The sequence below is a fragment of the Tubulanus polymorphus genome, chromosome 5 (assembly GCF_964204645.1).
Source record: "Tubulanus polymorphus chromosome 5, tnTubPoly1.2, whole genome shotgun sequence".
Lineage (NCBI taxonomy): Eukaryota > Metazoa > Nemertea > Palaeonemertea > Tubulaniformes > Tubulanidae > Tubulanus > Tubulanus polymorphus.
The window spans coordinates 14,153,766-14,181,673 of NC_134029.1; the positions used below are offsets into that span (position 1 = coordinate 14,153,766).

Consider the following 27,908-nt stretch of genomic DNA (forward strand, 5'->3'; position numbering starts at 1 on the left):
TACCAGGTCAGACCGGAACTAATGGGCATTTGAATGGGGCGTTAAATTTGAGGTCACGTGTTTATTTCAGTCCGGAACCTATCGCAAGTTTTTGAAGGAACAACTGAGGGCGATACGTTCGGTAATTCAATATTGATTTTTTTCCCGGCAGCGTGGCGATGAACTGCTTAGAGTATGTTTGATATCATTGTATGTGCGTGGAGCGTCTATTTGCAGCCGATCGATAATATATGAGGCTCTGTGTGACCGCGATGCACTACGATAATTTCACGCGTATTTTGACAGATGATACGATACGTTCGCACTATTACAAATGATGTCGTGTTATTTAGATTAGTGTACTCTTAATTGTTATTTAAAGCCAATGCATTGATTACTAGAACCATCGCTATGTATTAATGAAATTCGTTGCACGTTCGCTTATAAAATAGTTACTTTAAGGTAACTTATTTCATCTTAGCTTCTACGTTCGTTAGAAAATTTCGTCCATAGAAATACGTTCGGGATACTTTATTTTTCAGATTTTACAACAAAATAAATATCATACACTCATAAATCTTTCTTATTTATTCCACAATGATACGTTCATGAATATAAACTGAAAGAAAAAAGCATTTATCATATTTAAAACAAATTATACCCTTATAACTATATTGACGGAGTCTGGTACCCAATATTGTGCAATCTGCCATATTCTGTTACCACAATGAATTAGAATGTTGTAGCTTATAACGTGTTCTATGATTGTAGTGCATATTTTGTTACCACAATGAATTAGAAAGTTGTAGCTTATAACGTGTTCTATGATCGTATGATTTTAGTTATTCTATATGGTCACCAGGGGGCATTGAATAGTATAATAACTTAGTATTTCCTTGCTATATTGGTATCTTGGCATATTTTGTTACCATATGATCAATTGCAAAGTTGTAGTTCATGAAATGTTCTATGATTGTGGTGAGTTTCAAGGTCATTGGGTTTTGAATATGGTCACCAGGGGGGCGTTGAATAGTAGAATAACTTAGTATTTCCATATTAAATTGGTAACAAGGCATATTTTGTAATCACAATCAATTACAAAATCGTAGCTGCTGACATATTCTATGATTGTGGTGAGTTTCAAGGTCATTGGTTTTTGTATATGGCCACCAGGGGGCGTTGAATAATACAATATCTTAGTTATTCTATATGGTCACCAGGGGTGTTGAATATTGAAATTGTTAGATTGTTGAGCGTTTGAAACCACTTCCCAAGTGGGCATTGTGTCCCTGGACCCCTAGTTTGGCTAAAAGTTACTGATTTTTTTTCCCCATAAATTATTTGAAAAAAAATATTTTCCGACTTTTTCAATATGGGCCGTTTTCATCCCTGTTTTATGATGGAAGGAGTGTGATGCATGAGTTATCCTAGAGACTTTCGGGAACTGATTTGGGTCCTCTCGGTTAAAGGGCAAGGTTCATTTCCTCCCTTCATAAACGGGTCGACATACACTCATGGTGAATATTACACTCAGGCGTTTCCCTTGATATGGGGCTTCAGCGACATTCTTTAGCTTGTTCCCGCTTCATAGTCTACAGTTCCATAGGATTTTCTTATCACTAGGTATATGGATTAAAGGCATATGGAGGATAAACCCTTACACAAATTGAAGACGTTGCTTTAAAATGGCCTGATTAGCGATGTGTTATTAGTAATGCGACGTCGTTTTCTGGAAAAGGGGACGTCGCTTTCGGGAAAATGCGACGTTGCCTCTGTGTGAGAGTGTACATCGCTTTCTGGTAAAGGTGATGTCGCTTGGTGCCAAGGACAATGTCGCTTTTGGGTATAGCAACGACTGGCAAATTGAAAACTATAGGGCTTGTATTTTCTTCTAGAAACAAGGATTGGAGAGGGAATTGGCAGGGAAAGAAAGTCAACTTCTAGAATTAACTGTTAAGTATAATGATTTAGAGGACAATCTCTTCCACACTAGACAGAATTTACTCTGCGAACAAGACAATTCAACGAAATTGGCTACAGAGGTAAATATCATTAATCTTCAATAAAGTTAAGATTTATTTTGGTGACTTGCACAATTAATTGCAATTAATTGTTTAAATATTATAATATTTTAACTTTGTTTATCTGGCTGGGATGATGAACCTAATATCAAATTTTATTCAATACCTTACCTGTGTGCTATAAATTTATAGGTATTGCATCTTGAAAATCAGGTTTGTGTTATGGATCAGTCTGTGTTGGCTGTAGTGTTCATGTTGTGGGTGTGTTTATGCTAGGTTCTCACTTGGGATCATTATTTTGGTAGCCATTGTACGTGTGAAACCGGCCCCTGGTCTATCATCTTGATATGGTTGATAAGATCTAATAGTAAAGATTAACATCATTAACTGAAAACCAGTTGATTAGAGCCATTTTGAGAATTTGTTGAATAAGAAAGAAAGATAAAAGTGATTTCAAATATATCATCTGTGAATGGCCATTGAAGAAATGCATGTTGTGACAATAAATAGTGAGTCCCAAACTGATATGACGATAGATGAAGTCTGAAAAGTTTCCTTATAGCTAACAGTTTATTGACTCCATCCACATTTTGGCTATAACCTATAACTTCAGGAATACTGAGTGAACAAAATGTTGAAATATTTATATAGGGCCTATACCATAAAGAACAGAAGAGACCAATTCAGTAATTAAGAGGGAAGCAACTAATTTTTAGATACAATGATAGAATTAGTCACCTAATAATTCATAAACAATATAGATTGGAATTTCGTAAAGGGCAAATGCCATCAAAATAGAATATTGTTATGGACTTTCGCTTTAGCGAAGTCCATTTTGTTATCGCATATGAAAGTTTCTTGCTTTGGTACAAAATAACTTAGAAATGAGGCATAGTTTCTCTACGGAACTTTCAAAACATTCAATGCAGTAATAAAATCTCTTACCCTATTGAATTTCATCGGAATCCGTTGCTTATTTATTAATTTAGTTATTTATTTGTTGTTGTAACTACATTTCGTTTCGTTTCACATGCCCCTTTATATATAGGCCTATGCATGCTTCATACACGTCCTAGACACAGACTCGCTGCAGTGTGGTGTACTGATCTGTTCATGTATATGAAAAGTGCGCCTCGCGCGTAGCCTAGTTCAAGTTTTCTTGGAAATTGCAAATGATTCAACTGCCAGGTTTCGTCGCGGGCGGCCGTGAAAAGCAGTGAATTTTATAGAAGGACAGTAAAATTGGGAAAGAGGGAAGTGAATCTTGGAAATTGTTCAATTTATGAAAATAGATTGTCTAACGTTAACAAACTCTGACATAGTGTATGAAATAGATGATATTATTACACCATGAACGTGGAGAGTGTCTATTTGAGTAAGTGGGGAAAACCCACTACCATGTATATTCATGATGAATCATCATGCAGTTGTGTGTGATGGAGATCGTATCAATAGACAGATTTTCATGAAAACTTCTTGATTCAATCATTTATGTAAGCGTGCGCATTTCTGAGCTCATATCTGACAAACACTCACAGCTTCTAGTCATTTCACTAGACGGTTCACATGGTAAATTTATTCGTTTAGAAGTGTTTCTGAATTGATAAACTCTTACCATTGTATTCTGTTGCTACTGTTGCTATGTATGACATTATAGATGTGTATTAGTGAGTAGCGCTGTTGGTCTGTGGATAAGGTGAACAAACGATGTTTATTTTATCCATTCTACATAGGCTATGACTAGCGCGTATGCGTGCGTGCGCTGATTGTCATAGACATCATGAATAGCGCTACTGCGGGAAATATGTGAACTACATAGATGAATTGTGGATAAATAAATGACTAATTTATGGCTAATTAGAGATACCTTTTTCGATCAGTCAGATGTCAGTTCGTTATTTCCATACTCAAGTTTCTTCTGGTTAAGCAATCATGGATAGTACAATTTTGATGGCAGTTGCCCTTTAACACGTTCGCTGCCACTGAAGAGATAAACCGTCTTGGTAGGTGTACCGCAGTTTGTCATGATGAGTTATATCGTCATCCATTCCATGTCATTTCATAGCATTATGAATGACCTGGCAGAGGCGAGAAACCAGCTAAGAATTGTTTGGCTGTATGGTGAGACGAAGATTTGTTTAAGTGCTTTTTGGTTTACCTTTGTCAGCGATATGATGTTGGCATTGAGCCAATTCATGTAAAATCGCAGTACGTTTTTTTATATGAGCATTTGTTTCATTGGTTCTCGGCTTAAACGATGTATAATCGATGCGATTGAAGACATGGCGAACCTTTGTCGATGACATGGTCAACTGACCTAAAATTCTACGAAAAACTGTTTTTGGTGGGAAAATTCTTAGCTCTCGCGTATAAATTTGCAATGACCTCGATTGGGGGGCGTCGTCTCGCCGAGCGAATGGGATTGGCTGTTTTTGGGATATACGAGGAATTCCGGCTACTACTAAAATAATTATGGGAAAGCTATAGAATGGCGTACGTTTCATTGGACTAGGTGCCGTATACGTGCCGATTTCAAATGCTCATCGCTGGTGAGGGTGTAATTATTTCACTCATCTGCCATAGGTATTGTTTCATTTTAATACCCGGTGATTGTTTTGATTGACATTGAGGTGTAAGCGAATATTCACTTACACTAGGCCTCCACATGCACGCGGAGTGCTACACCACACACACACAAGCTCGTACAGTACAATACGGTGATGCTGTAACTCATGAACGTTTGACTTGAAAGTAGGCTGAATAATCGTAGCAGAAGATGAGCGCTGTGTTATCTGTTCGATAGAATTTGTAATAAATTGTTATTTCTTGTGACCTGAAAATACTAAGCAGCAAACTATAAGGTCTATCGAGGTCTGAATATTGTAGTGGTAAATTCCAGGATTTAAAACGATCTAATAGCCGATTTCTTCTGTACTGGTAATTTAGCTTCCGTGGCCAACATTGGAAGAGGTTGCCAAGCCCCAATATTCAGCCACCCTCTGATATGTGACATCCCAAAATAATGGTCTGTTTGTCGTAACCCGACCAACCCGACTTCAGAGGTACCGAGTGAAAACTTTTTTCTTGGATTCTTTGAAATAAATTTTATTTTTGATAAAAACGGCCAACCGAGTATGAGCTACGTACATTTGAATTCTAGTGTGCATCGTGTGAAAACATGCCTTGACATGTGGCCTAGTTTAAGTTTCCAAGAAACTGGCAGTGTTCCAATAAGCTGCCATTCATTCTAATAGTGACTGTATTAAAGCTGGTAATGTAAAAGCGCGCACATATTCAATGTACTGTTTCAATTTTAACACAGAGATGACGCTCTGGACGAAGTTATAATTTTAGAATAATTCTTGAAATCTACGCTGACAAATTTCCCGTGCACAACATAGATGATTTTTTTGCGATATTGTTTCCATGTAAAAAAGCCCAAGGGTGAAAAATTTGTTTTTAGCTCTAGCTTTCAAGGTAAACCACACTTTGCCCATGGGCAATTTATTTTAAAATTGCTTGGATTTTGGGAGGAAATCATCGTCAACTGTTCATGTATATCCCTTCGTCAAAAGACTGCGATAGGTTCTGCCTTTTTCGTGTGATAACCGATGTGGCGCGTGGTGAGGGATTGGACGCAGTAGATGTTCCAATCGGACCCCTGGTTGGGGGGGGGGGCCTTGGATATCGAGTAATGGTTGAGAAAACGCACAGGAAGTGTATAGACTGCCCTTAGCATCAGTTCAAGTGCAAGGAGAGCATGTGCGACAGACTAGTTCATGCAACTGCCACCAGGGGACATTGAAAGAACCATATATCTTCGGTTACGTAGCCATTTTGGAACATCAATACTTTTTACGTGGTATCCCTTGTACGTAGCTGGATCCACATTATATCCAGCATATAATTGACCCAGGTTGCGCTACTTGGAAATAAGTCATATGAGTAAGTCATATAAGTCATACTGATTAGAATTATTTCGATGATGCTTCCCGAACCAGATAGACAGAAACCCGTTATCGGTGCTATCAAAAATTCATAAAGACTAAAAATGTACAACTCAAAAAATTGTTGAGATTCTGTGACAGATTTACTTTTTCAACTTAAAAATACAATTTTGGTATTGTTTGACTCATTGGGCCGACTCTATTATCCATCTGGACGCGTCCTGATGTCTCAAATTTCACTGTTTCATCGATCACGTGATCATCCGGATATCTCCGGACTCTCCATTCTGGGGAGGTGGTTTAGTTGCGGAGTGGATCCGTGCGGTTAAGAAAATACACGTTCAGCCTAGCATTAACAGGCAACCAGTCTATTAAGTGATAGCACAGTCGTTCTCCGATTGTACTCTTTTTCACCGAAATCACCGGATCATCCGGATATCAATCCGGACGTGATAATAGAGTCGGCCCATTGGAATCTCTCCTATATAGATCATAGCTGCTTAACTATGAAGCCCACTTTCTCACTAGATGGCGAATGATCTTCCTTCTTTTTCATAGATTTTCATAGCTTCACAAGCATTTTACTGGGTACTCCTGTGGTAACCAGATGGCACTACAATCGGATATTGGCATATAAGTCAGTCATTAGCATGTGATTAGTGGTGTTTCTGTGCATGCCTGTGTTACTATTTTCGTTTGCTGACCCAGACCAGCTTCTGTTTATATACTTTAGTAGAAAACTATAGTAAAGTCACTATGAGCACTTTTGCTTGTACTATAGTACCTGGAAAATCTGTGTGACTTGAGCGATATCTTGAATGGTCAGAATATCTAAGTGAAATGGTAGTAGCCACGTTTATTGTATCCGGAGCAAAGAATCCTAATGAAATATCCTGATTGATGCAATTACATTTGCGTATACATATGAATTTTCTCTGATCTTTGATCTATTACATAACAAAAAGCTAGAGAAATTACATAATTGCACATGGTATTTGAAAAATTCCCGATAAAAAAATGTCGAATCAGAAAACGCATAAAGCCTAATTCCTAAAAATGACCTTACATTTAATTACTGTGCTTGTATCGATACTCGCAATTCATTTAAATTTCATCCATTAGCGGAACGAAAAGAGGCTTTACAACTTCTTTTGATTCCGTGTTTTATAGAGATAGTGAAAACATATCCGCTTTAAATGTAGAACTTACAGATAGCTTTTTCAAATTATCCTCAACTGTTCTCTACCTCGAATCCTATAAACTTGCTAAACCGACGAGAAAAAATGCGTTTTACCAGTTTTTCTCAGATAGGTGAATTACACTGAATTTTCTAGAAGTAATGCGTTTATCATCATGCGAATAACGACTTGTACGAACCTGTGATATAGAATAGCAATACGAATGGGAGTTTTAGGCCATAACAACACATATATGAATAAAAGAGTTAACATATTACATCAGGATGGATATTGGGGTATATGTGTATGACTACTAAAAGGATAGTTCACGGTTTTACCTGTGTTGCCATGCATCACTGTGTGTACAGGTTCAAAACATAGCAGTTGCTCTTCTAATTACCGTGACTAATTATCAGTGCCCATACCCATAGAAACCATCAAACTGATCAACTCAAAACATATATAAAGCCGCATTCATGTAATGTCTTTCAATTGCGACAAGTAATGCTGAAAAGATGACTACATTTTTCCAGCACAACCCGCCGTTATTTATGTTCCAGTACTTTCTAAAGATACTGACCATAAAACTACTTAAAGGGGCAGTAGCAAAATTGCCCTTAATGCTGGTCCATCGGAATTGTCAAAAATAGTTAACTATATTCACGATTCATTTGCGTTATTACACATACGAATTTTAAGTTGTTCTGGAGATATTTTTCTTGAGATTTCTCAAGGAAATGTGATGTGGGATTCACTACCAGAGGACCAGCAAACCGTGTCGAAGATTTTAATATTCAAATCTGGTGTTCTGAAACATTATTTATGCAAGGAATTATTATTCAAAACATCATGTCTATCGGACGTGGCAATAGATTGGAATGCAATCGATGATATGCTTCGTCGGATGTCTAGTGAATATGTATTCTGCACAGGCATATCCAGACCAGAATTTGACGGCGTTTGTTCATCAATCAAGTATATTCCATCGTTCGTTATCGAGAGAAAGATTCCGCCATCGTTTATATCAAAAAAGTGAAAAAATGGTATAAAGTTCAATTCAATGCTACAGTAAAAGATCGAGAGGCAAGATTATCAGCAAAGTCTCGATGTCCGGAATGTTTAATTGCTTATCGCAATCTTCGAAAGAGGAACAAGCGTGAACAATTGGTTACTCCGCAAACTAAAGCAAGAAGTTCAGAAAAAGATTCCAACCGTCCTATGACAAATTTGACACCACAAAGCAAAAAGCGGAGAATTGAGAGAAAGAGTTCAAGTGCTAGAAATGTAAAGTGTCGATTAATTAACACCTCACCGGAAATTGAAAATGACTATACTATTGAACTGGAACAGTCCCAATGTAAGGAATTGGAAGATTTTTGTTCTCACGTCAAGCCTGGTGATATCGAAGCCGTCTTAGCAGAAGCAGAATTAGAAAAAGATAGATTGCAAGCAATAAAAACTACCTGGGAAGCTGATCAACACCGCAATAGTAAGTGAATGACAATCATTTTAAATTCCATGAAAAATTCATATAATTCTGAACCATAGATATTTTCAATATTGGAGGATACTTTAGCCCATAATTCCAGACGAAAATGAGACTCTTTTAACTCAATTTTTTTTGTTGATTTAAGTTCAAACTGATAAGTGAAATCCAGACAAAATTTACAAAATATTTTAATTTTTCAAAATAGAAACTGGACAAAAAGGAAACCGTTGGAGTATGGTGGCCTATCGAATTGCTCTGTCAATATACTGTCGAAGCCCTGCAGCCTACGTAGCAATACAAGAGTGGGGAATTTTCGAACTGCCCTCGCGAAGTTCACTGCAGCGCTATTCTACTGCACTGCTGCAGGCTCCTGGAACGGAGTCATATTATGATTATTTAGAAGACACATTTAACAGTTATAATTTGTGGAAAAATGAGTGTACATTGAAAGGCAAAATGTCACCAACCTCAACTGGATGTAAAAGTACAACAAGTCAATACGTGGCCATGATGTATAGTTTATTTTAACAACTCTAGATGGCAGCACCTGCCAGTACAAACAAATACATTACATCCTCCTTAAGTATAAAGAATACACCGAATGCTAAATTGTATGAACCAGCAAAAATTATACCTAATAGCCTAATATACTTATCTAACCTAAGACCAATTACTACAACAAGTAACTCAAGTTTGAGTTTTTTTGTGGTAAAAACAATAACCCAAAAGGACAGAAAACCATTTCTGTTCTAATCTAACATGCACAAGTTTCTAATCTAACATGCACAAATTTCTAACAGGCACAAATAAGTAGATCAACATCGAATAATGCAAATTGATATTGTAGTTAATGTTAGTCATCATTGTACATTATTACAATGCAAATAAACTATCAGTTATTAAGTAACATAATCAGCCAAGTAACTTGGTTTTTTTTACAAATCGACCGGACGTTTTGGAAACATTAGAATCACTAACAACCTGAGGAGTTTCAGGGGGGTCAGGGAGACTAACTACAGGAGATTCTGGGTAGAAGGGTGGAGATTGAGGAGGTTCAAATTCTGGTAGTCCCTGAACTAATACCGGCGGTATAGGCAGAGTTTCCTCTCCAGTTTTAAGTAAGTGTCTACGATTACGACGCAATTGTTTACCATTAACATCATTAAAATATGATCTTTCATTATTATCAGCAACTGCTGTTACACGTGCCGGTTGCCAAGTGTCTTTTGCAGACTTTTTGTACCTCACTATTTCACCTGGCCTCAGTGTAGGCAGTGATCTGGCGGCTCTGTCATAATATTTCTTGTACAACTCTTGCCTTGACTGAAGACGCAAGTGATCCCTATTAGAATTTGAATTTGATGGTTTTGATATGACCTTGGCAACTGGCAGTCTCGTTTTCAGATGTCTACTCATCAGTAACTCTGATGGGCTTTTACCCACACCCTCTAGAGGTGTATCTCTATATGCCATAAGAGCAAGGTAGATGTCTCCACTAGAATCCTCGGCTTTTTTTAACATGTTTTTAACTGTTTGTACAAAACGCTCAGCTTGTCCATTTGATTGTGGAAATGTTGGACTGCTAGTATCATGAACAAAGCCCCAGTTTCTGGCAAAGTTCTGAAAGTCTCTACTAGTAAACTGCGGTCCATTATCACTATAGGTAATGTCGGGTATTCCATGACGAGCGTAGATTGACTTCAACGCGTTAGTCGTTGATTTACTCTGGCAGTAACGCAACTTCTGGATACTTCGAGTAGAAGTCAACGCAGATCAGATAATCCCGATGTCTGAAGTGAAATAAATCACATGCCACCTCAGCCCATGGACGATCAGGCATTTCGTGAGGAATTAATGGTTCCTTGCGATTCGCGTTTCTCGTTTCTAGACATATTTTGCAGCGCGATACCATGCGTTCGATGTCTTTATTCATATCCGATCAATATAATATATCTCTCGCTCTGCTTTGTTTACATTTCACGATGCCGAAATGCGACTCGTGTACGATTTCGAGCATTTCCGGATGCATTTTGGCGGGAACTATGATACGCTGTCCGCGATACGCAATGCTGTCGATAACACTAATTTCATCACGAAATGTCATATGTTTTCCAAGTTCTGGATTGATATCTCGCTTATCTGTCGGCCAACCGATCATGACCGCAGTGCAAAGTTGCTGCAATACGGGTTCCGATTTCGTTTCCTCGCATAACTGGCATAACTGGAAGATATTTCTCGACGCTACAGACTTCCAGTTCTTGACAGTCTGCTGTTTCATCTAAACACGTACGACTGAGCGCATCTGCCACATACATTAGTTTACCCGGTTTGTAAACAACGTTGAATTGATATTCACGCAATGCCATGCACATTCCTTGTAATCGCGGTATAACCTTATCTTACGACTTCGTGCAGATCGACACTAACGACTTATGATCCGTCTCGATTGTAATCTCGCGACCATAAATATAGTCGTGGAATTTCTGTGTTCCAACGACGACCGCTAGGAGTTCCCGTTCTATTTTTGCATACCGACATTGTGTATCATTTAAACTGACAGGTTTCCCTTCTTGTAATAAAACAGCTCCTAGTCCCATTGAACTTGCGACTGCAGTGTGACTGCTTTAGAATTATCGAACAGTTTCAGAACCGGTGCCTCTGAAACTAGTTTCTTAACGTGCTGGAAGCTCGCATGCTGCGGAGGGTCCCAATGCCATGGTACCTCTTTACACGTAATCTGACGTAACGGTTCTGTAATTCCAGACAGATTCGGGATGAATTTGCCCAGGTATTCTACCATACCCAGAAACCGCAAAACTGCTGATGAATCGGTTGGAGCCGGCATCTTTACGACTGCTCGAATCTTTTCCGGTTCAGCTTTCTACCCCTCGTTGCCAATTAAGTGACCGCAGAACTTAACTTCAGGTTCGCATAACTCCAGTTTATTGGAGTTAAATCGGACACCATTGTTGCGCGACGTTTGCAACATGTCTCGACATGTAGTGTCGTGATCCTTGGATGTCACTCCCCTAAGTAACACATCATCAACTATACACTTCATGTCTGCTATGTTCTCATCAATCTGATCGCAGATATCGGTATCTACCGAAGGGAGCATTAAAAATTGTCAGTCTCGAACTATCCTCGTCAAGGACGGCCTGCAAGAATCCAGATGTAGCATCGAATCTGGAGAAGTACTGCGCTTTCGCACATTAGTTCGCTATGTCCTCAATAGTGACCATAGAATAGTGTTCAAGATGAATCGCTCTATTCAAATTGAGCGGATCGTTAAAAATTCGTAATTACCATTTGGTTTGGTTATGATCACACAACTACTGACCCAGTCTGTAGGTACATCAACTTTCGTGATCACTTCTTGTCCCTCCATGTGATCAAGTTCAGCTTTGAACTTTGCTTGCAACGCTAATGGTACCTTTCGGCGACTCCACTACTGGAGGTACAGTAGGATCTAGTTCTATATGATGTTCACCAGGAAGACATCCTAGTCCCTGGAAAACATCGCTGATTTCAGCCAGTATCTCGTCCCTTGTCATTGGCGTTGAAGTGTCTACCATCATCACTAGTTACTAGGTTTAAATCAGTACAGTACATGTCCCAACACCGGGCTTACATTGTCACTAACAATGTAGAAATCGAGCTCCATTTTACAGTTCTTATACTGACATGGTAAGTTGGCAACACCAAGTGGTGACATTTTTCGAATTGTTGTAGGTCACTAGTTTAGTAGCTGTATTCGTGATGACAGTTGTTGCTGATTTCAGCTGATCAAAAGTTTCTCGCGGAAGCACATTGGCCTGCGCCCCTGTATCTAATTCGACAGTTGCCGGTATACTGTTGATGCACACATTCTCAATCCAGTCATCTGACCGACTTAGACTACCGATGGACAGACAGCCTATGAATAAATCATCCTCAATGTCGACAGTGTCAACCGTTTTACTAGGTTTAATTTTTCCTCTCGATTTTGAGCAACAACACTTAGAAAAGTAATTTAGTCCTTTACAGTTAAAACATGTCTTTCCATAGGCCGGACATTTACCATAATCGTGTTTACTGTTACAGTTCCTGCAGGATGCAGATGGAACTGTGATTGACGATTTAAATTTCTGTTGCCTATTCTGTTGCTGTTTGTACCGGACATCGCCTGGTGGTCTGGTCCTTATAGCGTGAACTGCTTCCATGCCGCTTGCAGAACTCAGGGTCTTTAGCTGAACATCACTGAATTCTTGAGCTCTACATAAATCAATCGCTTTCGTCAGTGATAGGTTTGATTCTCGTAGTAATCGAGCTCGTAATGCTTCACTTTGAATGCCACACACTTTACGATCTGTAAGCGTTCCAAACTCACAATGTTTTGCTTTACTCCTTAGATCGGTTACATATGTATCAATATTTTCACCCCTCTCCTGACTTCTGGTGAAAAACACATGTCTTAAATAAGTGACATTCTTCTTTGGCTCACAGTACTCTCTAAAGCGATCTTTAATTCAGATCTTTTTTTTCCAGCATCAGTCAATTCCAATGTATTATATACTCGCCTGGCCTCAGCTCCAATTACGGCTAGGAATTCCGGTGCCTTGCCTTCTCTTTCCGAGGCAATCATAAACAGATCAAAACCCTGTTCAAACTCTCGCCACGACTCGGCAAGGTTCTTGGACGCCATGTCCAACTCTGGAGGCGGTTTGAAGGTCTCAATTGGAGTAGTTTTGATAGCCCTTACTTGTTACAGTAGATGTGGAAAATCATTTGTTTCTGACACCATGTAAAAGTACAACAAGTCAATACGTGGCCATGATATATAGTTTATTTTAACAACTCTAGATGGCAGCACCTGCCAGTACAAACAAATACATTACACTGGAGTTTTGATACTCGACGAACTAAAGGTTATCGGTAAAGTAGCGTGGAATAGCAAAAATAAACAACTCAACGGGCTGGCTATGGACGCCACAGAAATGTCTTCTTTGAAAGATATTTTCAAAAAATTATCTGGAGAATGTACGCCAGAGAGGGCTGAATATGAGTTGCAGTTGCTGGGGAGGGATTTAAGCAGTGATTTTGATATTATTGGACCTTATTCTAATTGTCACACAACAATGGATGCAGCTTTTACGACAGCTTGTCTGTATGATGTCTTGAGAATCATTTATGAGTATGGATTCAGGGTAAGTTTTTAAGTTGATTGCAAATGAAACCCACTGATAGATATTCATCTTCAGATATCTTTAATTTTCATATTTCTTTGCAGACAAGGGCGGTGGTGACTGATGGAGCCAGCACCAACCTATCGATGATAAAACCACTTATTGGTTATCCGCACTGCCTTTGGTCTGAAGGATGCCCAGGAAGATCGGCATAAAGTTGAACCTTGGACGATAAACCCCCATGAACCAGAAAAGAAAATTTACTTATTCATCTGTCCATCACATCAAGTACCGTATTTTCCGGCCAATAAGCCGACTCGGCCAATAAGCCGAGGGCAGTTTTTTAGCCTAAAATACATGGATTTCATAAAGCTTCGCCCAATAAGCCGAGGCCCTTCATCAGAGATTTTAATTCACTGATTTGTCAATTAGTTCGTCTTAATTGCTGATTTAAGAGGCTGACAGTAGCGCCCGCCGATGTGTGAGAGTGCTGTGTATACTATCATCGCCGAGTGACTGTGCTATATATAGACTCACTCAGCTGATTACTATACACACAGCCATACACGCAGTACGCGGCTCACTGCTGATTTGCATATATACTAATGTATGAACTGACACGTGGTAGTACGATGAACTCGCGCGTTATATAAATGTATACCATTGCCGCTGTGCAGTGATGGAACAATCAAAGTAAAAATAAAATAGTGCAAAATAGATTATAATTGGTAGTAAATAATGACCTCAAATATATATCGACCACTTTTCTTGATTTCTCCATAACGCGCATGGGTGTATTTACACAGAAAGTCTGTCCAAACAGAAACTGTTAGGTCTAATCCAAAAATTTGTGTGACGAGTCCGACAAAAACTGCTTCAAGATCCTTGTTTGGCAATACTTTGTCTGTTGTAAGCTGAAAAAATTGAAAATTTCATTATGTTTTGATGTGTTTTTATTTTGTATTAAGAACAATAAAAAAAATATATTTTAAAACATTGTTTACTTACCCTGATAATTCTTTTTTTATGTTTTTGCAATTCGGTTACATTTACACAATTCATGATTTCGGTATCAATTGATTTTACCATATCCATGAATTCTGGCTTGAGTATGTAAAGTCTACCTTTATCATGGCACCAAACCTCAACAGGCAACTTTGAAGACTTGCTCTCATGCAAGATTATTATTTTCGAAAGGACTCGAAGTTTTCGAAGTTTTTTCTGGGCTTCTGTGTTACCCCGTCGACGTTCACGCTTATACAAAGAAAACATAAGTCCTAGACAGCCCCCATAGTAATAGTGATAGATCCCATAATAATTTGTGAAGAGTAGATATGAATTGTCCATTGCTCGAAAATTGACGAAGTTTATTATTCCACTCCAACGTGAAATTAACGTATGGATCCGTCATGGATTGGGTTTTTTTATAACAGCGTAGAAATGTATCATGCAGGTCAAAAATTAAATTGCTCACTAACATTCCTTCTTTCAACATTTTTTTCCTGCAACATTTTGTCTTTTACATCCTTACAGATATCTATCAAATAGATTGATTCAGTCATTTTAATAGCGGAATTAGCTTTGCGTTATTGTGCCATGGTCACTTTTACAGTGTGAAAAAGAGTACTGAAACACTGATGCTTATACGTTATTTATTTCAAAACACATGTTGATAACCTTCTGTTGACCCACCAACTTGGATCAAAATATAACCCACCTGTTGAAGCTGGAACCCAGCCAGTAACCCTCCATATATGTATGCAATACGCTAGTGCCGCACTCTATGTTACACATCAGGGACTGAGTGCTACGGAAACTGCCTGTGAATGAAGGCCTAAATTGAGTCATTCATAGGTGTTTATAAATGCTAATTACACTGTTCAGGCTTTTCCTGGCTATTACACTTAACACCCCTTAGACAAAGCCCATTCTTCTGCTTCGATTGGTGCATTCATGATGAATATAACACAAATACTTATTGAGCTACAGGCTTTCGAAGTTACCTCAAAAGTCGGCCAAAAAGTTGTACATTTTTAGTCTTTATGAACTTTGCTGCTATGCAGCTGTATTTCTATATTATATTTGTACCTATGCATATTTTCTTACCACAATCAATTGCAAAGTTGTAGCTCATGAAATCGTTAACGAGGCATCTTTTGTTATCACGGTCAATAACAAAATCGTAGGTGCTGACATGTTCTATGATTGTGGTGGGTTTCAAGGTCATTGGTTTTTGTATATGGTCACCAGGGGGCGTTGAATATTGGAATTGTTAGATTGTTGAACATTTGAAACCACTTCCCAAGTGGGCATGGTGTCCCTGGACCCCTAGTTTTAGTAGGGTATCTTTTAGCATTATGCCCTTATACCATTTGATTGACACCTGGGGCAGGCCTGGTCGTCTGCCGATGATGTCAGATGTAAACAATGATATAACCATGTGCATTGGCACATGGCAAAAGGAACGTGACAACAAATGCAAGTTCAATTCTCTTTTGTGCAATGATTTTTTTCAACTGAAGCCAGCTATACCATTAGGCTGTACATGGATAGAAATTTGTTCAAGTTTTCACATTTTATGTAGACACTGTAATGGTTTTTTCCCCAGGCCGGCAAAAGGCCCATTTGGATTTTATTTTGTCTTAATATATCTATGCAAAAAATATTTTCTATACTCTTTGGTGGGCAGATTCAAATTCTGAAGGGAAGGACTAGTCCAGCCCCTAATTGAGCTGCCAAATTCCACCCTTGTAATCAGTTGCATGAGAACTAAAACCTTAAAAATTCATCCTGGACTCGCCTCATACTAAATTTCTTGAACCTCGATTTTGCAATCCAAAAGAATTTATTAATTACGTAGTAAGATGATACTTGAATACCCGGAATTCAAATTTCCAATTAATGCAGGTGTCCCGTGCAGTTGTCCGGGTCTACATGTATTTCATAGGTGCACATCCTCTTTAAAGTTTCTTTCTAGTTTTTCATTGGGTTGCTCTTGTAATTCAGGTGGAAAATCTCCAAATTCAACTGAAACTAAAAAATGATTTGGTGGATAGATTCAATGGAAGTGACAATGACTATGGACAAGGTCTTCAAAATATGCAACAAAATCTGGAGGCAGTTCATAACGAATTGATTGAAAAAACTGCTGAGGTTTGTGTAAATTGCTGTTATTGATATATGTACAGCTAATCCATGTAGAAAGTGTACAAAAGTCTGGTTTCCCAGTTCTCTTCCTTATTATACCCCGCAACAAAGTGTAGGCTCTAACTGGAGTCAGGTTGTCCGTCATCCACCCAATGACACAATCTTGTCCGGAGAACTCATCCTAAACTACTGGCTCTCTGATCTTGTAACTTAACAAATATGTTTGTCTGGATATGTGTAAAGTTACTGCTAGGTGCTATCTGCAAATATGTATCTCCATAACCGTTCAGGTAAATATTCAGAGGAGAACAGGTTAATTGAGTAAATTAGTGAGTAAGTAATTAGTGGTTGGTACGGCATGAAGTAATATGCTTAACCCTTTCAATACCACATAGTATCTCTGCTGCTGTACCGGGGGGAATTTAGGGTTTATAGGGGATGTTTGAGGCTTCATAGAATAGTTACCTAGGCATCTGACACAGAAAAATTATATAGCATGTTGTTGATAACTTTTGGGCCAAAAAGTAGACATAAATAATTGGAATGTAAGTGAACTTGAGGTCTAGGTCACATACTCCAAGATGGCCACCAAGAAAAAGATTCACGAAAAAGTTTCAGACAAACTGCTCTGTCTCCCAGGAAAATGCACTGATCTATTCAATTTCAAGTGAAATTGTATGCCATATCCTTACTTTATGTAGTAAAAATTTCAAAGCAATTTACCCATTTACCCACTTTTCCACCGACATGTTGGAAGGCTGGATTTAAGGGGTTTCATTGGGGTATAATTTCAGGCCTCAGAAAATTGTTTCCTATGTATTTGACACCGATATATTATATACCATGGTGTTGATAACCTTTGGGCTTACAAATATGACAAATAATTTGGATATATATGACCTTGAGGATGGACAATTTCGGTGTCCGTTGCCATGACAACTGGATCAACAGGGCCTAAAAAAATTGTCACTGATTTCATTTTCATCATCAAAATCATTGCCGGCACTAAACTATTTGCTGACTTAGTCTCATCATCAGAAGTGCACTGTTATATTCGTTGTCACTCTCAATTTGTTCACTACCAAATTCCAAGTCACCAGCATCATATCTGTCAGCATCATATACGAGCTGGGCAACGTTAAAATTTATATGAGCTTTTTTGCGAATATCTGATCACAAAAATATTGGTTTTGAAAAGCCATTTAGAAAGCAAAGACTCCTCTATGATTGGCTTAGCCGCAGAAATCAGCAGGTGTTCACGTGAACCCGCGGTATCGTCTACCGTTTTACTTCCGGGTTTTATTTTAAGATCTAAAATTGTATTTCAAGATCGATTTCTGTGAAAGCTTTAGTTGATTTGGTTTATAGGAGGAATATTTTTATAGCACTACAGAAAATATCATTGACCATTGTGCAAAGTCCGGGATAAATAGCTTTTTCTTTAATCGGATAGATGACCTTGATATGCTAATTTGCCATGTGCTCATACTACAAATTCAATCAAATTTTATTCTGCAAAAAATATCGAATCCAATTCAATTTTGTTTTATTGAGCAAATTTCAGAAAATTCAATTCTATTCCGCATTTAAATCAATTAGACCACGGGAAAAGATTTATCTGAGGTATTTGTTCCTGCCAGATCCAGTCGCTGTCTGTACTACTTTTGTATTCTACGATTGTATTGTGTAAATTATTAGGTAATGACTCTCAGCTGGGAGTGTATTTTGACAAATTTAACCCACAGAATGCATCATTATTTGCCATTTCATGAAAAGCTGACAGGCTGGCCATAGTGCCCCTTGGGGCTCTTGTTTATGATCTATTTTGAAATGGGATTTTTTGCGTTAGTGGCATGTCTATACTAACAAATTTTTATCTGTCTGTTGCCCGACCATGTGTCTGTGGATATATGTATCTACATTATTGATTTTTTACCGAGTGTTGCTCGTGCAATGGAAATGTTTCTTTCAATGTGTTTCTTTCAATGGCTGTAGCAATCCCCGCTGTATATGACTGTTCATAGAATGCCTCTATCTTCGGGCACTAACATAGATACTAGGTGAAAGGTCATTCTGGGAAAAAAATATTGGTAGGCCAAAACCGTAGCGGTTCCTACGGCCTTGAATTATGCGGAGAAAAGCAATTATCTAAATTGGTGCTAATATCTGAGTGACGAGTAATTAAGGCAGACTCAACTATGTGGCATTTCGTGTAAGTATATTACTTAATGCCTTGCCAACCAATGATTACTTACTCAATAATTTACTCAATTTACCCGTTCCCCTCTGTATGTAATACCCAAACGGTTATGGAAATACATACAATTGGGTGCATAGTGCCTAGCGATATAGGGTATGTACCAGTTTGGTGAAAAACATGACACCAACCAAAAATTGTTCCCAGACCTCTAATTAGTTGATTTCTGAAGAGTTTAGCTCTGGACTGAAATGTGCATACAAAACCCCTTGAGCTACTAGAATACCAATTATACAAGGCATTTATTTTTTCAATCACTGCTAGTCCTACAATTTTCTTTGACTGCCATGAACCAAACCCAGCGAAGCTTTCTCAATCTTCAGCTTCCTTATTTCTTCTCCCTGTTATGGGGTTTGTATCTGATTTAATTTGAATTTGTTTTTTTTTTTCCGCTAGGTGAAACATCTAAATATGAGCATATCCCGAGAAAAAGATAAATCCATAGATTTGGAAAAAACTATGAATAAATATGATATCATTGTTGAACAGCTTACACAAGAACTTGAATGTGATAGGAAAAAAATTGATATAGTCATGAACGAAAATGGCAGCGCTGTTATACGTCAGAATGAGCTTGAAAGACAGGTTATGGATTTGGAAGCTCACAATCTGCGGATAACTCATGAGCTGGAGAAATCAAACGGTCTCCTTGAAACTTTCAAACAAGAAAAGATGAAATTAAAGGAGGAATTGCAAGAGACAAAACAAGTTTTAGCAAAAGAGTATGCTGTGAATAATAAACTTACAATGGAAAAATCTGAAGCCTGTCAGAAATTAGAGGTAAGTGTTGCTATACACATTTGTTGCTAATTGGTATTTGGCCTATGCTTAACACAAACCTTGGAAACCAAACACTTTTCCGAGATATGTTTTCAATCTGAGTTTTTGACTTGATGAGTTATGATTTGTTTATATAATTTATGCAATAAAGCTAATATTCCTGGCAAAACCATTCTCTGTACTGACATATTTGCCAAGTTGCTTTAGACGACTACCACCCGCAATAAATGACTGAGAGTAGACCAGCCATCAGTTGGCACCACCTACCCTGATAATCTTTGTTTTATTGTGCAGGAAGATGGTCGACATTTGACATATTGACTGGTTTATTTTAATTGTATGATTTACAGTTGAGAGGATTCCATTGGGTTGTAATTTGGTAACAGACCAAAATATTGGTCTGTTAGCTGTAAACCCCACTGACCCAACGTCAAAGGTACGGAGTGTAAACTTTTTTCTGGGATTCATTTAAATTCATTTTATCTTTGACAAAAAGTGGAGGACCGACTGACCCACTGCTGATGTATGTGCTACGTATGTTAGTCAAGCGTGCATTATATGAAAAAAACGTGCTCCATGTGTGGCCTAGTTTGAGTTTTCCAGGAAATTGGTAGTCGTCCAATAAGCTGCGTTTATTGGGCCTAAAGCGTCCATATCTTCAATGTATTTTTTGTTTACCTATGTTATGGCTGTTGGTTGGCAGTCCGCCAAGAGTATGTTAAATCGCGGCACAAAATTGGTAATACTTACGGAGTTGTCTTTTATCGTGAAGCAAGTAGAATTGATGCGCGGAGGTTAGGCTGGTAATCTTCGAACGGATGATGCAATACTTTTCGAGAAAAACGCGAAAACCATCGAAAATTCTTCCCTTTCTATAAGTTACTTGTGTTGACCTATATTTGAGTTTCCGACGTGAAAACGGGAAATTCTCTGAATTTCCGGGAATTTCGGCACCTCTGACGTAATTTTGGGAGTCACAAAATGGCAAGCAATTCATTTTATATTTGTGCCGAGCTTAGTTCGCTGTTAGTTTGTTCGGTTGTGAGGATTATAATAGAGTCGGCTATCTAATTTAGTATCTCGAACTTTGTAAGTGTGGCAATTTCTATAGTCCTAGCCTGGCTTTGTCTTGTCATAGTCTTATTTTGACCGACTCATACAAAAAAATACATTCTTTCTTTGAAAGAGTGATAGACGATGGCGCCAGTTCGAGAGCCAGTGTTTTTGGAGAGAGGCAGTCGACAAATGTTTGGCATCGTTTTTGTTGGAATGAGAGTTAATTGGTTCCACACAGTTGTGTACGCTTTTTCATTTGCTATTGCCGTAGGCTAATTAGTGTGTTTGCCGATGTTTTTGCTGTATATTGGCATTCTTCGCGTAACAGCGCATACACTTTAAAATCTGCGGACTATGTAAATCAGCTGGTATGTAATCCATATATCTAACGTACGTACATACACACCGCAGTGCATGGCAAAGTGGATGTATACTCTGTTTTTGCGTATAACCGCGCGTTGCACTACTGCGCTCTCCTAGCGCATATTATAAATACTGTCATACCCTGTCAGTTCCTAATTAAGAAGTTTTTAATTGAAATAAGCTTCATTAGGAATGCTTTATTGTCGTGGATAATCATTTGAACTGTTTCTGTGGCAACTATAGATAAGTGTGCTCCTCTTTTAATTTCATTAGATACTTCGTCGATGGATACTTACATTAATATTTTAAGGTAACCTTAAAATATTATATAACTTAGTCAAGGTCTGGTAGACTTGCTGTTTCTTGACGTAAAACGATAACAATAATGTATATTTAGGTACTATACGTTACGGTATCTGGTTAAGCAAAGGACTGGAAGGGGTCCACTTAATTCCACATACTCAAAAGGTTTTTAGATCTTCTAGAACGGGAAATTTACCGTTTTAAAAACAGTTAATTGCCAATAAAGTTTTGATATTTTCTGTTTTTAAACTAGATTTTGATCTATTTTCAGAAAATATTCAGTTCGGAATGTTTGAGCTTGAAATTTTTCAGAGACCTCAAAATTGTAGGATACTCCCGTATGATAAAACATTCAACGTTTATTTGTTCTAAAAATATGGCAATTTCAGAAACTCAATTTGTCACTTTCTGATGAGTATTTGTGCTGTCTCATCTAGGCCTCTCTGCATTCAAGGCTGGAATGATTGGATAGAGCATTGGACAAAATTTAAACCTATAGGAAAATATTGCCACATTCATCAGGAAGAAAATGAGCTGGTAGGCCTAAAATGATAATTTTGGAACTGTTTAATTGGCTTCATGGATTTTTATGAAAAAATACAAAGCATTGCTAAAACACAGCCAATATAAAATTTTGTATCATGCTTCCCAGAGCCCTTATAGTTTTATGGACATATCTAAACCAAAACTAGCAGCCACGACGCAAGTGGAAATCAAAATGAATACATGTATAATTGTACGTTCTTCTAGATAGTAGAAAGGTAAACCACTTTGCCTGTGGCAAATTGTCTTATTTTTAACACCGAGATGGCACTCCGGACGAAGTTAGAATATTAGAATTATTCTTGAAAACTAGGCTATTTGACAAATTTCCCTCGCGCAATGCCGATTTGTGATTTTCAATATAAAAAAGGTGATGAAATTGTTTTTTTGCCCTAATATCTTGCAAAATTAAATTTCTACAGCTAACAGACAAATAATTTCGGATAGCCTAAGCTATTGCTCTCACTCTCCTATACTTCATTGCTCGCTATTTAGAGATATTTTCATATGAAACTATTGAAAGTCACATTCAGTTGATAAACCTGATTTCATCAGTAACCGGCCAGCCTGGTAATATGCACTGCCTTGAAATTTGAAGAACTTTTGTAGCAGCTTCTGATTTGTTACCCTCCAGAATCATAAGCTGTTTCTGCTAAAGTTTTAGTTAGAAGATACCACTCAAGAATTATTGGTCTTCCGCTGGTGAGTATTGTTTTTCTGTTCCACGTGGTCAATCGTTAGACTAGCTATAGGCTCTCAGGGTATAGCTAGCAGTTGTCCTTTAGGTTCAGTCTGTGAACGGCTTCAAAACACCTGTCTTATATCATAGATGTGAAGCTTGTATGCATGGCCAATTTATTTGGCCTATGTCGTGGGTGCCGAGAGCAGACAGTGCCCATGGTAAATATACATACTGACGTTTGACCTTGATAGTATGGATTAATTAAACATGCATCGAATCAATATTTCCATTCACTTTGCAAGTTAGGAATCAATTATGCTGAAACCCATCATGGAAAGTTTCTCTCTGGTTTTATTTTGCAATCGTTACCTTAAGCTGTGTTCAACATGTGGCATTAAATTAAGCAACATTGATCTTTGCCCAGGAGTGAATCTACTTAAGTACTTTAAAAATGCAGGCAGGCAGGTGCTGCCACTGTCAGGTGATGAAGGGTTAAGTAGAGGTTTTCCCATAGGTAGAAAAATCTATTAATATAGTCAGAAAAAAAGAATCGTTAATGTATAGTCTGCAAATTGTTTGGTATTCTACTCATGTCAAATTTCAAGGTGTTTATGTTATTTTTCTAATAAAAGTACGGTTTTTTGTATTTTTGTCAGAAACCTTACTCTGAGTGTCTGTAATAGAAAGATGTCATGAGCGTTTAATCTGAAGCTTCCTCGGTTTTTACATTGATTTAACAGAAAAATCAGACATTCATAGCCTATATATAAAACGCATGTACTTCACCTCCCATATAAGGTAGACTTAATTTAAGGTAATTCAATTAAACATTGGTAGAATAGAAATTTAGAAAATCAACTTAGGCTTTATTTTCATTTAGCTCTCCGACATTATACCTACCTTTAAAAAATCTGTAAACCAACAAAATGAAAAAAGCCTGGCCTAAATATTGGGTAAGTAGGCTTGATGTCAATTGAATTTCAATATGAACCTAGTGAAGTCATACCTTGTCCCCTTTCAGCAATTTGCATATCTGGGGATGAACTTTTACCTGGTAGCCAGTCTAGTCTGTCCAGCCAAACCAAGAGTACTCTAACTTAGAAGCCTGACTGAGGGGATTCCCCAGTCAGTGCAGTGCTGGTCTTGAGTGGGATCAGGGAGGTGGGAGTGAATGGAGTATGAACGAGTCAGCTGTCTTTGATCGTATCAGCGATGCCGCCGTACTTGGAAGAGCTAATTACGTAATACGATATGCGCGAGTTTATGTTCACTCGGTAATCTCCGTCAACACTCGGTAATTTCCGTATGTTGATAGTTACCGGTTATAATAGAAAATGGCGGCAGGCTATTGTAGCGATGCAGAAATTTCTGACACAGAATTCGATGAGGAAGACCTCATAGAGCTTCAAATGATAGAAAAAAATTATTATAAAGAACAATTCAACCTATTTTCTGCCAATGACGATAAAGGTAGGTTATGATGCTTCCTAACTGAGCATAAAAAGCCTATTATTAAAGAGGGCTGAATGAAAGTAGTCTGATTTAATCCTTTCAGAAAAACAACATAAAAGTCACTATTTTAAACAAATATTTTTTATTTATGTAGAGTTGGAATCGCCACAAATCAACGATGAAAGTTTCCAGAAGGAAAAGAAATACTATGAGTAAGTTCAAATGATAATTATCCGTGTATTGAAATAAAGCTGACAGGCTGTTCGTAACATTTTATATTATGTACAATATTACTTACAAACATTACTTACAAAATACAAAAACGATAGTTAATGAAATGTAATGTACATGATAGGATTTAACAATAAAACTGTGTTTTTCTTCAATTTCAGCACATTATTACACAAATCACTCAAAATCATTGAGGAAAACCGACTATTTGCGTATAGCACTCACGGAAAATTGGCGAAAATTTACGCAAAGTTAGTTTTAAATGAGATTGATTCTGTATTCGTTCAGACATGGTATTCTCATATCCTATCATCGCTAGACCAAGCTTTTCCGAAAAACAACGATTTTGATAAGATGTGGGCAAACTTTCATACGTATTCTAGTGGTAAAGAAGCAGATGATGATGTAAAAACTTTGGTTTTTAAATGTGCGCAGAGCACGGATTTCGACAATCGGGCAGGCAGTCTTTTCATTCAGTCATTGCTCAAGGAGATATTCAAAGGTTTAAATTGACAAAAGATATGAATCGACCTCTAAAAATTCTAGTCAACTAGCTCCACTCACCAACGAAGAGGAACAAGCATTGAGGTATGCAGCAGGATATATTCCTCATGCACTGATTAAGTACTATTCGCGCTTAAAAAACAACACTGCTGCTGCAGCAATTCTAAATATCTTAGAACATTGGAGAGCCGAATGCGACACAAAGGAAAACTTGGAACAGAACAGTTACCTCGATTATACAACTTTCTGGATCAAGGCTGTTGATCGTGGCGGTCTTTTCCAAGTAAAAGACAGTGTATACAACTTATTTAAACTATTAGAGAATATTGTTCGCCCTCATCTCCAAATAAATGATGTACACACATTGAACGGATTAAATATCAAAGAAAAGCTGCTTCAACAAATCGAACGGAGTGTAACCGTTAAAAATTCTTGGAAGACATTGACACGTTTTGTCAGTGACGAAAATCTGAGTCGCAATTTGCTTAGACGAGTAATTACATACTGGATCGACATTCGTGTCACTGCATTCAAGGATGCTTTCATGTACATTAGAAAACAAAATAATATCAAAAATGTATCCAAAAAAGGTGAAAAATCATTAAGAAAAGTATTGGCTAACAAGAACTGATCTATTTTGTACCTGTCTACATGTATTCACTTTTTCATTTGTAATACTACTGACATACAAATAAATACACTTTTCGACTTTTAAGTACGTTTTTTTCTTTTAAGAGGCACAACCAATTCAATGTCTATGTCGTCATCTCTTCTGAATTTACCACGGAAATTGCCTTTTGATGATGCCTTCGCACAATTTCCTGCTATCATAAGGTTGAGTTCATTGTGGCCAAAAGCGGCGGCAGTGGGGTTGTCACTGTTTCCTCCACAACTTCTTTGTTTCGAGAAGTGCTCCTCTAACGGATCTTGGCTGAGCTTCTCGCTGAGGAAATATTCCACTCCATTGATATTTAATTACTCGACTGTCAACTCAGTAAAAGAGAACACTGAAAATATATAAAATCAAATTTTGTTCAATAATGCTGATCACATAAGGTTTTCTATCGATATAAGGAGAAGAAACACACCAGTTATCCGGAAGCCTTCAATTGTTTCCCAACTCAAACATTTTCTTGCTTTTTGTGCCTTTGTCAAACCTTCATACATGTCTTTTTCTCCTTCCCATTCGTCCAGGAATGGTATGAATTCTTTGAGAAGCCACTAGAATCACAAGAATATTCAGTTATAATTTAATTATATGTGAAACAATACATTCCAAATGAAATAACTATAAATCTACCTTTAATCGTTCGTCCGATTCACTACGATACTCCTTTAAATCTGGATTCCTCTTTCTTATGCTCTCATAAGCTGTCGAAACATTCAGGCAATCGAAAAATTTTGTTTATCATCCGTATGTAAAGAATCAATGAACTGAGCTCTGGTTCATTATAAAGTTCAAGCGCCACTGCCACAGAATTACTCAGAACCTGAAACAGAAAGAATATTAATTTGTGATTCATAAGATGAGGGAGGTGGGAGGAACAGTAAAAAAAAAACATTAGCCAAGAACTCAACATACTTGGGCAGCTAAATTCACATGCATACGTGTCGCTGGTGTCAAATGCAAATGTTCATGTCGTAATTTTCTTAGACGATTCAGTCCAGGAGCCTGCCTATTAATTCCAACTTCTCCTTCAACTAGTCGAAGCAATTGCGTCCATTTAATAGGCTTTCCGCGGAACTGTAATATACAAAAATTTATCATTAGGTACATTAAATAAATCGACTAGACACAAGTCTATCAGGAAGGTGGGACCTCCCTGGGTCTATTTAGACCTACCATTAAATCACGTGATTTTCTGTTGAATCCAGAATTTTCGAGGTTGTTGCGGCTAGTTTTGATCAAGTGCGGCACATCACATATAAAATAAATTCTCCGAGACTTGTCATATCTGTTGATCGTCCAGTATGTAATTTTTTCATCTCATCTGTGCATACGATAAAACTTCGGGTTAGGAGTGGCTCCATCACTTACGAATGCTCTAACAAAAAAGCCGATTCCCTCAAGGATCTGGACAGCTTCCCAAACACACGGATACAAATTATGGCTGCTGAATCCTTGGCACGGAAAGTATCCAAGCAAAATTTTCATGTTCGAAAACAATCCACGAGCTATAAAAACACATACATGAGTCGCTAGATCTTTCTCATTGTCATCCAACGATCGTTTAAATTTCTCAATTACGTTATTGATGTCTCCCATTTCGCAAAATCCAATCAGCTGGCCAGTTTTTTTGGAATAGATCAGTTCCGATTTAATTTTCATTTCATCATATAGCAAACACACATTTTTTTGAAAATCTGGCAATGTTTCAAAATTCATGTCATTTAAGGCATGTTCAATGAATTCACTATTGAATCCTGAACATGGATCTGTGAAGCGTGTATAACCATCCAAAGTACTAGAGTGGGGTAGCTGTAAAAATCCGGAGTCTCGAATGAACTTGTACACCGACTTCGATTTGTGTCGCAAAGCTATGCACCACTTGATTATCAAAGGATGCCATCGCATCTGTTTGGCGAATTTCGAATTTTGAAGACGCTGTTGTTGCCAAAGAAGTTCTTGAACAGATCCACTCGGAAAGTCATTATTGAATTGTTCGATATTTTCCTCAACCGATTTCGTTAACAACACTGATAGTTCAGGGGTAACATCGACATTTGCAGCTTCAAAATTATATTGTTTTAGCCGTTCTTCAACTTTCTTCAAATTTTGACGTTGACCTTGTGTTTCACGGAGACGGATCT

At 37.8% G+C, this 27,908-nt stretch overlaps 1 protein-coding gene across 6 annotated transcripts in view; it reads left to right on the plus strand.

The window, feature by feature from the left end:
- LOC141905831 (uncharacterized) overlaps window positions 1-27,908 on the plus strand; it is a 270,857-nt gene that overhangs the window by 115,200 nt on the left and 127,749 nt on the right. For 4 of the 6 annotated variants that reach the window (XM_074794884.1, XM_074794887.1, XM_074794889.1 and 1 more), the window contains 3 exons: window positions 1,875-2,021; window positions 16,786-16,932; window positions 19,580-19,963. In XM_074794884.1, coding sequence (XP_074650985.1) covers window positions 1,875-2,021; window positions 16,786-16,932; window positions 19,580-19,963 — 678 coding nt within the window. The remainder of the gene's footprint in view (window positions 1-1,874; window positions 2,022-16,785; window positions 16,933-19,579; window positions 19,964-27,908) is intronic. The other 2 variants (XM_074794885.1, XM_074794888.1) reach the window with 1 other exon arrangement.